This window comes from Sapajus apella, unplaced genomic scaffold, assembly GCF_009761245.1.
Source record: "Sapajus apella isolate SASKATOON/1434 unplaced genomic scaffold, GSC_monkey_1.0 scaffold52, whole genome shotgun sequence".
In the NCBI taxonomy this organism is placed as follows: Eukaryota; Metazoa; Chordata; class Mammalia; order Primates; family Cebidae; genus Sapajus; species Sapajus apella.
Genome location: NW_022436992.1, coordinates 463,247 through 476,399, shown reverse-complemented (window position 1 = coordinate 476,399; position 13,153 = coordinate 463,247). Strand labels below are relative to the sequence as shown.

At 51.4% G+C, this 13,153-nt stretch overlaps 2 protein-coding genes across 4 annotated transcripts in view; one reads left to right on the top strand and one right to left on the bottom strand.

Annotated features, from left to right (window-relative positions):
• Positions 1 to 4,007, top strand: part of DQX1 (DEAQ-box RNA dependent ATPase 1) — an 8,919-nt gene extending 4,912 nt beyond the window's left edge. For 2 of the 3 annotated variants that reach the window (XM_032243429.1, XM_032243426.1), the window contains 4 exons: positions 1,719 to 1,838; positions 2,007 to 2,197; positions 2,857 to 3,053; positions 3,538 to 4,007. In XM_032243429.1, the coding sequence (XP_032099320.1) occupies positions 1,719 to 1,838; positions 2,007 to 2,197; positions 2,857 to 3,053; positions 3,538 to 3,694 (665 nt within the window). In that variant the 3' untranslated portion in view covers positions 3,695 to 4,007. The remainder of the gene's footprint in view (positions 1 to 1,718; positions 1,839 to 2,006; positions 2,198 to 2,856; positions 3,054 to 3,537) is intronic. The other variant, XM_032243428.1, reaches the window with a different exon arrangement.
• A 496-nt stretch (positions 4,008 to 4,503) lies between these two features.
• On the bottom strand, positions 4,504 to 7,634 carry TLX2 (T cell leukemia homeobox 2). The gene is made up of 3 exons (XM_032243422.1): positions 6,914 to 7,634; positions 6,250 to 6,487; positions 4,504 to 6,144 (listed from the first exon to the last, which is right to left on the bottom strand). Exons 1-3 carry the CDS (start codon positions 7,311 to 7,313, stop codon positions 5,928 to 5,930), a joined length of 855 nt encoding a protein of 284 aa, XP_032099313.1. The 5' UTR covers positions 7,314 to 7,634; the 3' UTR covers positions 4,504 to 5,927.
• Positions 7,635 to 13,153: the final 5,519 nt, after the last annotated feature.

The window sequence follows — 13,153 nt, the reverse complement described above, 5'->3', positions numbered from 1 at the left end:
TTTTTTTTTTGAGACAAACTCACTTTGTCGCCCAGGCTAGAGCACAGTGGCGCAATCTCAGCTCACTGCAACCTCTGTCTGCCAGGTTCAATCAATTCTCGTGCCTCAGCCTCCCTAGTAGCTGGGACTACAGGCATACACCACCAAGCCCGGCTGATTTTTGTATTTTTAATACAGATGGGGTTTCACCATGTTGGCCATGCTGAAACCCCATGGCCCAAACCCCTGACCTCAGGTGATCCACCCACCTCAGCTTCCCAAAGTGCTGGGATTACAAGGCTGAGCCTCCGTGCCCGGCCCCTAAAGGACATCTCTACCAGAATAAAACAGTACCTCAGCTCAGAACTGAACTCAAAAGCTCTATTAAACCACTCCCTCACCACCATCACCACAAAATTTTTTCCTCTCTCTAGATTCTGAGTTTCAGATAATACTATCATCTCTGCTGCTCTACTACCATCATTCTAGACCAATCTTTCTCCAGGTTCTTTCATTTTTATCTCCTAAATGTGTGTGTGTGTGTATATATACACACACACGCACACACACACACATATATATACACACATCACATACACACACACACACACACACACACACACACACACACACATATATATCTTTAAATTCATCTGCTGTTCTCCATATTCACTTCCAGTGAATATGGTAGATAGGATCTGCCGATGGTAGTTCCTCCTCATTGCTCAGCTGGATTTCCTCAGTAGCCTCTTAACTAGTAATGTGAACTTTTTCAGACACATGGACTCTCTCGCTTAAAAACTCTTCTTCGGCCAGGCATGATGGCTTGTGTCTGTAATTTCAGCACTTTGGGAGGCTGAGACGGGAGGATCACTTGAGCTCAAGAGTTTGAGACCAGCCTGAGCAACATAGTAAAACCCTACCTCTACAAAAACAAAAAATTAGCCAGGTGTGGTGGCATGTGCCTGTTAGTCCCAACTACCGAAGAGGCTGAGGTAGGAGGATCATTTAAGCCCGGGAGGTTGAGGCTGCACTGGGCCATGATCACGCCGCTTCACTCCAGCCTGGGCAAGAGAATGAGACTTTGTCTCAAAAAAACAAACCAAACAAAAACCAACTCTTCAACAGTTATTCTTTACCTTTACCTTAAAGGCAGTTCCTTTCCTCAGTACTCCAGCCTCTCATGATCTTACCCGTACCTACCTCTCCAGCTTTATCTCCCGCCATTCTGCCATGTGTCATTTCATTCCCTCCACTCATATCAGATGGCTTGTAGTTCCCCAAATACGCTAGGTTATTAACTTACGTGCCGTGTCATTGCCACAGTCTAAAACATACTCCCTGCCCCTTCTCCATTCAGCTAATTCCTACTCAAATCTCAAATTCTAGCCCAAGGGTCCTCATCCTTTTCTCTTATATCACTCACATCCTCACTACCTAAAGCCCGGACTAGATATCCTCTTCTTTGTTTCCACACTACCATATACAAACACTTATGCTCATCAAGTCTGCTTACCTGTTGGTCTCTCCCACCAGACTTGAAGCTCCTTGATGGCAGAGACTGTCTTTCATTTATTTATCCTCAATGTTTAATAAAGTACATAGCACCTAAAAGTTATCTATGTCTATTGAATAAAGTTCCCAAAGGGACACTTCTGCCTTGTCAGCATTCCACATGTACTACTGTCCCTTCCCATTTCCCAAATGGCAGATTCTACCTTCCACTCTTCTGCCTCCAGCTGCCCCTGGGTTTACCCGTCCTCCACTCTGTGCAGAAGAAGCTGCCCTGCGTCGGGCCCTGGAACACACAGATGGTGACCACAGTTCTCTGATCCAGGTGTATGAAGCCTTTATACAAAGTGAGCTCTGCATCCTCTTATAGAATCCCAGATTTTCCAAAGAGGGGAAATGTTATGCAACCAGCTGACAGATCTCTATGCTCAGGAAGAGGATGCCCTTTGGCTAAGGGTTGGGTTCTTTCAGGGCTCTCAAGGACTTCAGTTTAGTTGGTCCCTTTCCTCTCCTAGGTGGAGCAGATGAGGCTTGGTGCCAGGCTCGAGGTCTGAATTGGGCATCATTGTGCCAAGCCCATAAACTTCGGGGAGAGCTCCTAGAACTCATGCAACAAATTGAACTTCCCTTGTCCCAACCAGCCTTTGGCTCTGAGCAGAATCGCAGAGACCTTCAGAAAGCACTGGTGTCAGGATACTTTCTCAAGGTTAGAGGAAAGGGTGGGGGTGAGGGTGATTAAAGGAGCAAAAGGCAGAGAGAACAAATATTGGTATGTTACTTTGAAATCAGTGTCCATGTGGCCATTCAAAAGATTCTTTAAGGCCGGGCGCGGTGGCTCAAGCCTGTAATCCCAGCACTTTGGGAGGCCGAGGCGGGTGGATCACGAGGTCAAGAGATCGAGACCATCCTGGTCAACATGGTGAAACCCCGTCTCTACTAAAACTACAAAAAATTAGCTGGGCATGGTGGTGCGTGCCTGTAATCCCAGCTACTCAGGAGGCTGAGACAGAAGAATTGCCTGAACCAGGAGGCGGAGGTTGCGGTGAGCCGAGATCGCGCCATTGCACTCCAGCCTGGGTAACATGAGTGAAACTCCGTCTCAAAAAAAAAAAAAAAGATTCTTTAGAACCAGAACGGACTTTTCCCTTGAGGATTTAGGGTATAAGGGGCTATGGAAAATGCAATGAGGTATAGTAGAGACCATATAACACCTGGAGTTGTTATACTTTACTTTTAGAGGTGTTATGCTTTACTTTTAATACTCTTACCATCCTTACTAATTCTTTCTCAACCCCCTTTTCTTTTTTTCTACTGCCTGCCTCTTCCCTTTTATTTATTCCACCAATATTTTTGCCTTTCAATAAGGTGGCCAGAGACACAGATGGGACTGGAAATTACCTACTCCTAACCCATAAGCATGTGGCCCAGCTCTCCTCATACTGCTGCTACCGAAGCCGAAGCCGCAGGGCTCCTGCCAGACCCCCACCATGGGTGCTCTACCACAATTTCACCATATCCAAAGACAACTGCCTTTCCATTGTTTCTGAGATCCAACCACAGATGTGAGTTCCCTGACACACCTCCTACACTGCCTATTCCTCTCCCTGGGGCCAAAATTATGGCTGGGGAGTTAGAGAGACAGAAAAAGCGATCTTAATAGTTTGTAAAAACATGACTTGAGGAGACAGGATTTGTGGAAGGGTTGGTATGTTTAAGAGTCTGCATTGTAAGAGAAGATGCACTTTGGAGACCTAGGTGGGAGGAGTGCTTAAGGCCAGGAGTTTGAGACCAGTCTGGGTAACATACTGAGACCCTGTCTCTATAAAAATTATTTTTAAAAGATTAGCTGGGTGTGGTGATGTGTACCTGTAGTCCCAGCTGCTTGAGAGATTGAGGGGGAGGGATTACTTGAGCTCAGGAGTCTAAGGCTACAGTGAGCTATGATCATGCCACCGACTCCAGTTCAGGCAACAAATCGAGACTCTCTCTCTAAAGAGAAAGATAGAGAGAAGATGCAGATCATCTAACTATGAATCTCTCTATTAGGCTGGTGGAATTGGCCCCTCCATACTTCCTGAGTAACTTGCCTCCCAGTGAGAGCAAAGACCTCCTGAACCAGCTAAAGGAAGGAATGGCAGATTCTTCAGCAGGGAGCAAATCATCCTCAGCCCAGGATTTCAGAGATCCCTGTGTCCTGCAGTGACCTGCCTGCCTATGGAATGAAGCTGGGTTCATCTCATCACATTAGATTCTTCCTCAGGATGGCACCAAAGCAGCCAGACAGATTTAGAAGCCCAAAGTTTAGGGTCAGATGTAAACCCTGGAACCTGAGTCTCAAGAAATGGTGGGCTGAGAATGGAGAGAATGGGGTAAACCACAGTCTACATAGGGTAGGACTCCTTCCTTAGCCTTCTCTTATTTATTGGAGAGGGACTGACATGCTCCCCATTCTCCTAACTTTGCCAAACCCATTCTTGTACTCACTTGTGGTCTATTAAAGATTTTTCTGATGCCAATTTTGAGTTTGGTCCTGCAGTGCCATATCCAAAAATCAGCGATGATACTATAGTAAAGAACCAGGGCCAGCTCCTCCAACTATAGTCTCTAGCCTCTTCCCATCTCCAATCAGGCCTTCATGCTATGACCAACATAGTTGTCACTAGCACAGACATAAGTTGTCTGCCTACATTTGGTCTCTAGCCCAGCTTCTCTTCCCTCTGTCACAGTGCACCAGCCTCCAGGAGAGGAAGGATGGGGGTGCTAGAGGAATCAGACGAAATCTTCCCTCATACAACTTAAATCCAATTTCTTTTTAAACCTGAAGGCTAATACGATCATCCCCTAACTAGCTAGACTTTCTATTAACAAGCTTCCCAGCAGCCCTGACACACCCACAAGCTAAAATCTTTCTAACAACTTCAGAGACATCATGCTTTCCTTTCTTTCTGCCTGGGTTCTTCTTCCCTCCCCATTTTCTGCCCTCAGACTTTTCTTTTTTTTTTTTTTTGATATGGAGTCTGGTGTGTTGCCAAGGCTGGAGTGCAGTAGCATGATCTTGGCTCATTGCAACCTCCATATCCTGGGTTCAAGCAATTCTTCTGCCTCAGCCTCCAGAGTAGCTGGGACTATAGGCATGTGCCACCACATCCAGCTAATTTTTTGTAGAGACAGGGTTTTACCGTGTTAGCCAGGATGGTTTCAATCTTCTGACCTTATGATCCTCCCTCCTCAGCCTCCCAAAGTGCTGGGATTACAGGCATGAGCCACTCTGCCCCACCTGCCCTTGGACTTAGGTATTCTCCTTCATCTTGCACATTGCAAACGTGGTTGTCGAATTTGGTGAAAAGGTTTAGTCCTTAGAACTCTGCTTTTCTCCTCAGAGTTTCCTCCCTCAGAGATTCTATCTGTTCTCATTCATTCTATCTAGGTCCACCTCTATGTGGATGTCAGCTGATCTCCCTCAAAGGCACTTCTCCAGGATTTACTCTCTGTAGGTATATAACATTTAGTTTTGCCTATACAGTAAATCTTGCTCCAATCTTCCCAATTTCCCTTTCAGCATCCACAGCACCATTGATTTCCTGAGGCTGCGCATTTCCAGTCTTGGAATTACCTTTGATTCTTCTTAAGCTTGTTACTTCCAAAGTATTTTCCAAATTCTGTTCACCCTAACTCCACTGGGCCCATTAACTTTGTCCATTGTTTCCTCCTTTCCCTTCTCTGTCCCAATGTGACACCAGAGCCAGATTTTCTTTCTAGATTTTCTCTTTCGTTGGGTGTATAAGTATCCGACTTGCCTCCTGCCCAGGGGCGTTGTCAGAGGATGTGGCCAGCAGGCTGAACACATATGACAATGCAAGGCTCAAAGTCAGGAAGAAATAAATCCTTAGCGATTATTTTACTGTTGAGGGATGAGACACCCAGGGTGGACAACCCTCTGGTTCCAGTCACAATCAACCAGCCTCTCGCGCTCCAGCACCCCCTCCAGTGCTCCGCCGTCATTGGCGTCTTCCTTCCTTCACACCTTTGGTACAGACCCCACTGGCACCGAGCCCCTAGCGCCCTGCAGAGCCCCAGCTCCCGACCACCCGCCAGAGAATTCCGAGTCCGTCATTAAAGCAGCTCCCATTGGCCAGCCCGGCCCCCTCCCTGCACCTCATTGGCTACCGTCCTACAGGTCCCGCCCTCTGGGCACCTCTGGTTCCAGCAGCGGCGTAACTGCCTTAAAGTGAAAAATGGCGGGAAAGCCACCTCTGAGCTGGCAGTGCATCCGCGCAACGCTGGCCTGGGAGCCGGCCGGTGGCGGAGGAGCCCTCGACGACAGCCTCAAGGGCTGCCGCTCCTCACGCACCTGGCTGCCACCAACCATGGGCACAGGCAGCTGCGCGCTCCACCGTTCAGGGCCCTGCGCTCCACGCCGATCAGACTGGCGTCGCTCACACCACCGAGGCGAGCCCAGACACCGAAGCCACTTTGTTGTCCTCGGCCCAGGGCTGTAGGTTCTGCAGCGCGAAGAGCGACGAGTTGTGCAGACAGAGGGGGTCCGGGGGCAGCGGCGGCCTCAGTGGCCTTGGCAGCGCATCCTGCTGCAGGTGCAGGAGCAGCCGGCCCGCGCGGTGCCGCTCAGCCTCGCGCTCTTCCGCTGTCTGGCGCCTGGGGGAGGGAGACGTGGGGTCACCAGGGCCGCCCCCGCCGCTTCGTTTCTCACTGGGCCAGTCCAGGGGACCCCCGTCCGCCCTCGCCCACGCCGCGCCTCACCGCCACTTGGTGCGTCGGTTCTGGAACCACGTTTTGACCTGCGCGTCGGTCATGCGCAAGGCCTTGGCCAGCGCCGCCCTCTCCGCCGAGGCCAGGTACTTCTGGCGCAGGAAGCGCCGCTCCAGCTCCAGCACCTGCGAGCGGGAGAAGGACGTGCGCGGCTTCTTCCGCTTCGGAGGGGTCCTGTTTTGGTAGGGGTGGCCTATGCGGCGCGTCCCCGAGAAGGGCGAGAGCGCGGCTACCGGGAGGAAGAAAGAGCAGGGCAGGGTTTGCAGGGTGGCCCAAGGTGCCACTGAGAAGACCACGCGGCTGTCCATGCCGCAGAGCTCCCGCGCCCGGTCCTTACCCTGGCCCTAAGCGTCAGCCGAGGCCTATAGCCAAGAAAGGCCCTTCCCCTGGGATGCAGGGGAGACGTCCCCCGTAACTTCACCCTACCCTCCCCGCTCATGGACAGTGGGACTGCAGAAGAGGGCGCGGGCACCGACGGCAGCTCCCTCCCCAAAGCCTCCCGGCGGCAGGACCCAGAGATTCGAGCTGGAGGAGGATCCCCTGGGAAGATCTGGGGGGAGGTGTGAAAGGGGTCCTTGAGTTGGAGCAGAAAACTAAGAGATGAGGAGACGGGATCAGAGTCGGGCGTGAAGCTGGAGGGATCAGACAACCTCACCCGTGAGCCGGTCCTTGGCAAAGCGGCGGCCGCTGTCCATCCAGGGAAAGGTGATTCCCGCTAGGCCTCCGGCGCTGCCCAAACCCGAAGGCCCAGGCACCGCAGGTGCCCCCCCCGCGGGCGGTGGCACGGGCAGCGGGCGGTGCGCAGGGACACGGATCACGCCGCCCGGGCCCACTCCGGAGCTGCCGGTCAGCGGGGCCAGTGAGCTGGCGGGACCGTAGCCCGAAGCTCCGTGGTATCCACCCGAGAACACCCCACTCTCCCCATGACTCTGGCCGGCACGACCCGGGCCTAGGCCGCCCCCCGGGGTTTCGGGGCCGCTCAGGATCTGATCGATGCCGAAGCTGATTGGCTCGTGGTGTGGAAGGTTGTGTGGACCCAGCATCCCCGGCTCCATCCGTCCCGGCGGAGGAGAACCGCCAGAGGTTTGGTGGTTGGGGAGGATGCCTCGAGCAGCTCCAGAAACCCGGCGGCGGCGCGCTCCAGACAGTGGCCTCAGGGGCCGGCAGGGCTGGCCAAGGCGGGGCGCCGGGGTCCCCGGAACAGCAGCATCCCTGTGCACCCGGAGCAGCCGCGCCCGTGCCAGCCGCTGCCGGGCGTCGGCGCAGGGACTTGCATCCCGGGGGAGCACAGCCGGCTGGGGCCCCTGGAGCTTCCTTGCTGGCTCTCAAGCGCAAATGGACGCAGGGCTGCCGGGGCCACTGCCCAAGTCCGGGGTAGAGAGGGTTGGCCAGCTCCGGCTGGGGCAGGGACTGACAGATCGGCCCGGGTGGGTAGTGGGGGCTGGGGGTAGGGCAGGGGCGGGGCCCCGCAGTTAAAGGGGAAGGGACTCCTGTTTGCGCCAAGTGCCGGGCGAAGGCTGGCTGGCGGAGATGTGCGGGGCGGGGGGACAGGGGGCTAGGGTATTAGGAACCAGGCTCAGCGCGGGAGGGGCCAGAGCAAGGGCCGCTGAGTCAGCGGAGATGCTCACCGCGCCTCCTTCCTTGCTGGATTCTGCCTTTGGGCTGCCTCCGCCTCACCGGCTTCCTCCTCTGGTTCCTCCTCCCCCAGCCCCCACTCTTCGCCTCTCGATGGATCCTGCTGGCCAACTCCCGGATTCGTTGTGGTCCCCGCCTAAGTGCCCTCGAAGACCAAATCTCGTTGTGGTTTCCCCGCTGCGTAAGAACGGGCTGGGGAACGGCGCCCGGTGAGCTGCAGGCCCAGGAAAAGAACAGGTGTGAGAAGCAAACGGCAGGGGCTAGGGCGGGGAACGACCGCTATGGGCTGGCGATTCTGGTGCGCCTTCCTCTCCTGTAGGTCACCCTGGCCCCGTTTATGCGCACCGGTAATTGGTGTCCTGTTTCTTAGAATTTCGATTTTCCGAAATCCGTATAAAGCGGACCCTTGAATCAACCCGGGCCAAATCAGGCCGGCGGGTTCTTGGGGCTGGCGCTCTACCCCGCACCCCAAGGGCGGTGAATCCCCAATGCAGGACTCTGCCCCTCAATTCTGTGCCTAGGAAGTCTGTTCTCACACTCTTCCTCCTCAATGTTGGGAGGGCTAAATCTCACCACAGGGGACACGTGGGACCTCACTGAGGCCTTGGTTGAATCCTGGCTGCCTTGTTTCCCATAAACATTTTACCCCACCCAAACTCAGAAAATGGCCTGGAGCTGTCAGAGAAGGGAGGTGGGAAAAGACCCAAGCCACTTGGTGACCTTGTGACCTCTGGCCGTAGATCCAGGAGCTGGGAGTGTGTGAACTCTGCGTCCTTCCAAGGGATGGGACCCCAGCCGGGCGGGCCCCTGAGCCTTAGACCCGCCTCCGTCGCCGCCCTGCCCGGTGCAGGCCGCAGTAATCGGGTTAGCTGGGCCGGAATTACATTACCTTCCCCGGCCCGCCCCGGCCCCTGGGGGGGGCCTGGCGCCTCTGAGCCGGTGAGACTGGGCTCAGAGAGGGGGGCGCTTCTACCATCCTGCGATGGCGGGTGGGCACCAACGAGCAGCTAGCCTACCTCCTACACGTGGTGGCCAAAGGTACCCGGCTGTGTGAGCCCTCTACCCTGGTCCCCAGCCCACCCCATGCTCAGCTCCATCCTGCTGGTTTCCCGTGTGAACCGAAATGCCTTGTAAGTCTAGTAGTTGGATCTCCCTGAAAGCACTGATCTTCAAACCGATTCTCCAGGATCCCATGGGAAAGACGCTGCCCCCTCCTTTCTTCCCAGCAGATGGGCTGGCAGCCTGGTGCCTGGGGCAGGGTGAGGGGGTCTTTTCTCCCCTGGGAACCAGGAATATTTGGGCATCTGGGCAGGAAGAGAAAGAAGAGTGAGCTCTCTCCACCAGCATGCCAGTGTTGTTAGAAGCCTTATGTCTAGAGTACATGAACCATAAATGGGACAGGAGGCAGTGAGGGGAACAGTGGGCATTAATATGTGTCAACCTCCCCCACCTTGACCACCTCTACTATCCAATTTGTCCAGTTCCTCCTCAGCCCCTACTCACAGCCCATTCTGAAAGATGTTGGGGGCTCCTATCAATTTAGCATCAATTCACGTTGATGGAGAAGACACACATTATCACCTCCCCATCCCTTTACAGAAACCCATGCACCTTTCTCACCAGTTGAGAGGGCTGCAAGGAAGCAGGAACCTGTTTAGTCAAACTCTTCAGGCCAGGCATGGTGGCTCATGCCTAAAATCCCAGCACTTTGGAAGGCCAAGTGGGGGCGGATCACCTGAGGTCAGGAGTTCAAGACCAGCCTGGCCAATATGGTGAAACCCCATCTCTACTAAAAATACAAAAAAATTAGCTGGGCATGGTGGCAGGTACCTAACCAGCTGCTGGGGAGGCTGAGGCAGGAGAATCACTTGAACCTGGGAAGCAGTTTCAGTGAGCCGAGATCACCACTGCACTCTAGCCTGGGAGACAGAGCAAGACTCCATTGCAAACAAAAAACAAACAAACGAAAAAAATCTTCCTTGATAGCAAGGGCTGATTCCCCCGGATGGGAACAAGGGAGATAGCAAAGAAATATAGTCTCTGAAGGGGACTGGTGTACAGGTTAGAAGTTTGCTAGTCCTTCTCTGCTCTGAAGGGTGAGTCTGGGGGCCGGGGCGGGGGAGGGGGAGGAGGCGGGAGGATAACCAGTGTGTCTCCAGCCAACCTAAATAAATCCTCCTTGAATGATCAATGAATGAATCAATAAATGAAAAAAAAGGCAACGTCATGCAGACCCGTACACCGCCACCTTTTGAGGTCAGCATAGATGATACTATCAGCCAGAGACTGTCCAACTAATCATTTAAGGAGAATGGTCACAAACTCAGTAGTTCATACAAGTATTCTGGAGAGTTTTAAAAATATTTTAGTGCCCCACTTCAAGAACAGATGGTATCCAGTTATGTCAGCCAGACCACAGTCTTAGGACTTACTCTTTTTTTAAGAGGCAGAGTGTCGCTATGTTGCCCAGGCTGGCTGGCTCAAACTCCTGGGCTCAAACAATCTTCCCACCTTGGCCTCCTCAGTATCTGGAGTTACAGATGTGCACCACCACCCCAACCTGGCTTGAAATGTCCTTTCTTGCCTCCATGTCTCTGATTCACAGGGAAATGATGATTCCTGCTGGTTTATGTTGAAGATAGAGGTGCTGTGATGAGTACCCGCTCGTGCATATTGCTTTGGATCTGTCTCACCATGTCCTGTGTGTCCGTGGCTCTCATCAACTTAGTCTTTCCTACCTCAGCTGTCTCAGATCTTTATCATCTGGACAAATCTTTGCCTGACTCTTCAAGAGAGATCATGCTTTTTGTTTCCTTGTTATTGCTCATGCCTACTGCCTCCATTTCCTCATCATTTAGTCTTTTTTTTAACCCAGTGCAAGCTGCCCTTACTGTAGTAACCCTTCCTCAGAGAGCTCCAGTGTTCAGTATCCCTCCTCTAGGACTTCCCTGACATGTTTTACTTTGTTGATCATCAACCATTTCTTAAAGTGTCCCTTCCTTTGGCTTTTGTAATATTATCTTATTCCACATCTTAGTCACACTTATGTCTTTCCTCCACTGATTTTGCTTCTTCCACTGAAGACTGTGAGGATTCTTCAGAGCTCAGACTTAAGCTTTCTTTCTTCTTTTTCTTTTTTTTTTTTTTAAAGAGACAGGATCTTTTACACAAAAGCACCTCAAAAAGAAAAAAAAAAGAAGAAGAAAAAGTAAAAAAAAAAAGAGAGACATGATCTCACTTTGTCATTCAGGCATGCAGCAGCACGATCACGGTTCACTGCAGCCTCAACCTCCCACAGTTCACTGCTGCCTCAAGTGATCCTCCCACCTCGGCCTCCCAACTAGCTGGGACTACAGACACATACCACCACGCCAGACTAATTTTTGTACTTTTTGTAGAGATGGAGTCCCACCATGTTGCCCAGGCTGGTCTCCAACTCCTGGACTCCAGTATCCACCCACCTCAGCCTCCCAAAGTGTTGGAATTACAGGCATGAACTTTATCTCTACATCTGCTCAAGTTTCACCCATTCCAGAAGTCCCAACTCTCATATCCAGCCAAATAACTCTGAGACCTCCATCCCTGGTTCTGACACTTCAGCCCCACCACTCACTCTCCTAGCCTTCTGACCAGCTCCCCCTACTTCCCTGCAGCCACCTTAAGTCCAGCAGGCTGGAGGACAAGCTTCCCTCCAAAGCTCTTCATTCACTCTCTTGCCCAGGCCTACCAAGCCAGGTTCCTGGCTACTTCCTCCTATTATACTTTCCTTTGAAATGTTTCAGATACAGCCCTTCCTTTCTATTGACATTGCTAAAACCCTAATTGAGGCTGTCAGCACCACCACTTGGATTCATTCACACATTCATCTAGAAAATTTTAATTGAACACTTACTATGCACCTGGCACTGGAGCTATATCTGTGAACACAACAGAGGAAAACAATCCCTGCCACTGAGAGGCTTATATTCTAGTGGAAAAGGCAGATTAAAAACAAGGAACTATAGGCTGGGCGCAGCAGCTCACTCCTGTAATCCCAGCACTTTGGGAGGCCTAGGTGGGTGGATCACGAGGTCAGGAGTTCAAGACCAGCCTGGCCAGCATGCTGAAACCCCGTCTCTACTAAAAATACAAAAATTAGCCAGGTGTGGTGGTATCTGCTTGTAATCCCAGCTACTCAGGAGATTGAGGCAGGAGGATCGCTTGAACCTGGGAGGCAGAGGTGGTAGGGAGCCTAGATCACACCACGGCCCACTGCACTCCAGCCAGGGAGACAGAACGAGACTCCATCTCAAAAAAAAAAACAAAAACAAAAACGAAAAAAAATGAAATATGTTTTCTAGAAAATATTTTCAGAAAATAACTAGAAAATATTTCTAATATATTATAAATGTATATTAAATAATAATAGATGCTAAGAATGCTAATAAATGCTAACAAAAAAAAAATCAAGGAAGTAAAAGGGGTGGTGAGTTGTTATTCATCTAGAGTGATCACAGAAGCCTCATGAGTAAAGACCTAAAAGAAGAAGAGGGAGCCATTTTGGATACCTAAGCATTTCAAGTTGGGGAGATAGTGGAAGAATATCTTGGTGTATCTAAGACTGTAAGACTGACTTTTATTCTGATTGAAAAGGGAAGCTCGCCGGGCGCGGTGGCTCAAGCCTGTAATCCCAGCACTTTGGGAGGCAGAGGCGGGTGGATCACGAGGTCAAAAGATCGAGACCATCCTGGTCAACATGGTGAAACCCCGTCTCTACTAAAAATACAAAAAATTAGCTGGGCACGGTGGTGCGTGCCTGTAATCCCAACTACTCAGGAGGCTGAGGCAGGAGAATTGCCTGAACCCAGGAGGCGGAGGTTGCGGTGAGCCGAGATCGCGCCATTGCACTCCAGCCTGGGTAACATGAGTGAAACTCCGTCTCAAAAAAAAAAAAAAAAAAAAAAAGAAAAAGGAAGCTCTCAACTGGTTTTAAACAGTAAAAAGAAACAACCTAATTTTTCAACCTTTTAATAGCTTTCTTGAGGTATAATAGACATATAAACAGCAGATATTTGAAGTGTACACTTTGATAAGTTTTGACATATGTATATACTCATGAAACCATCATGGATATATATAAATATACATATGTATATACCCATGAAACCAACATGGCCAGGCACGGTGGCTCACGCCTGTAATCCCAGCACTTTGGGAGGCTGAGGCAGGTGGATCACCTATGGTTGGGAGTTCCAGACTAGCCTGACCAACATGGAGAAAC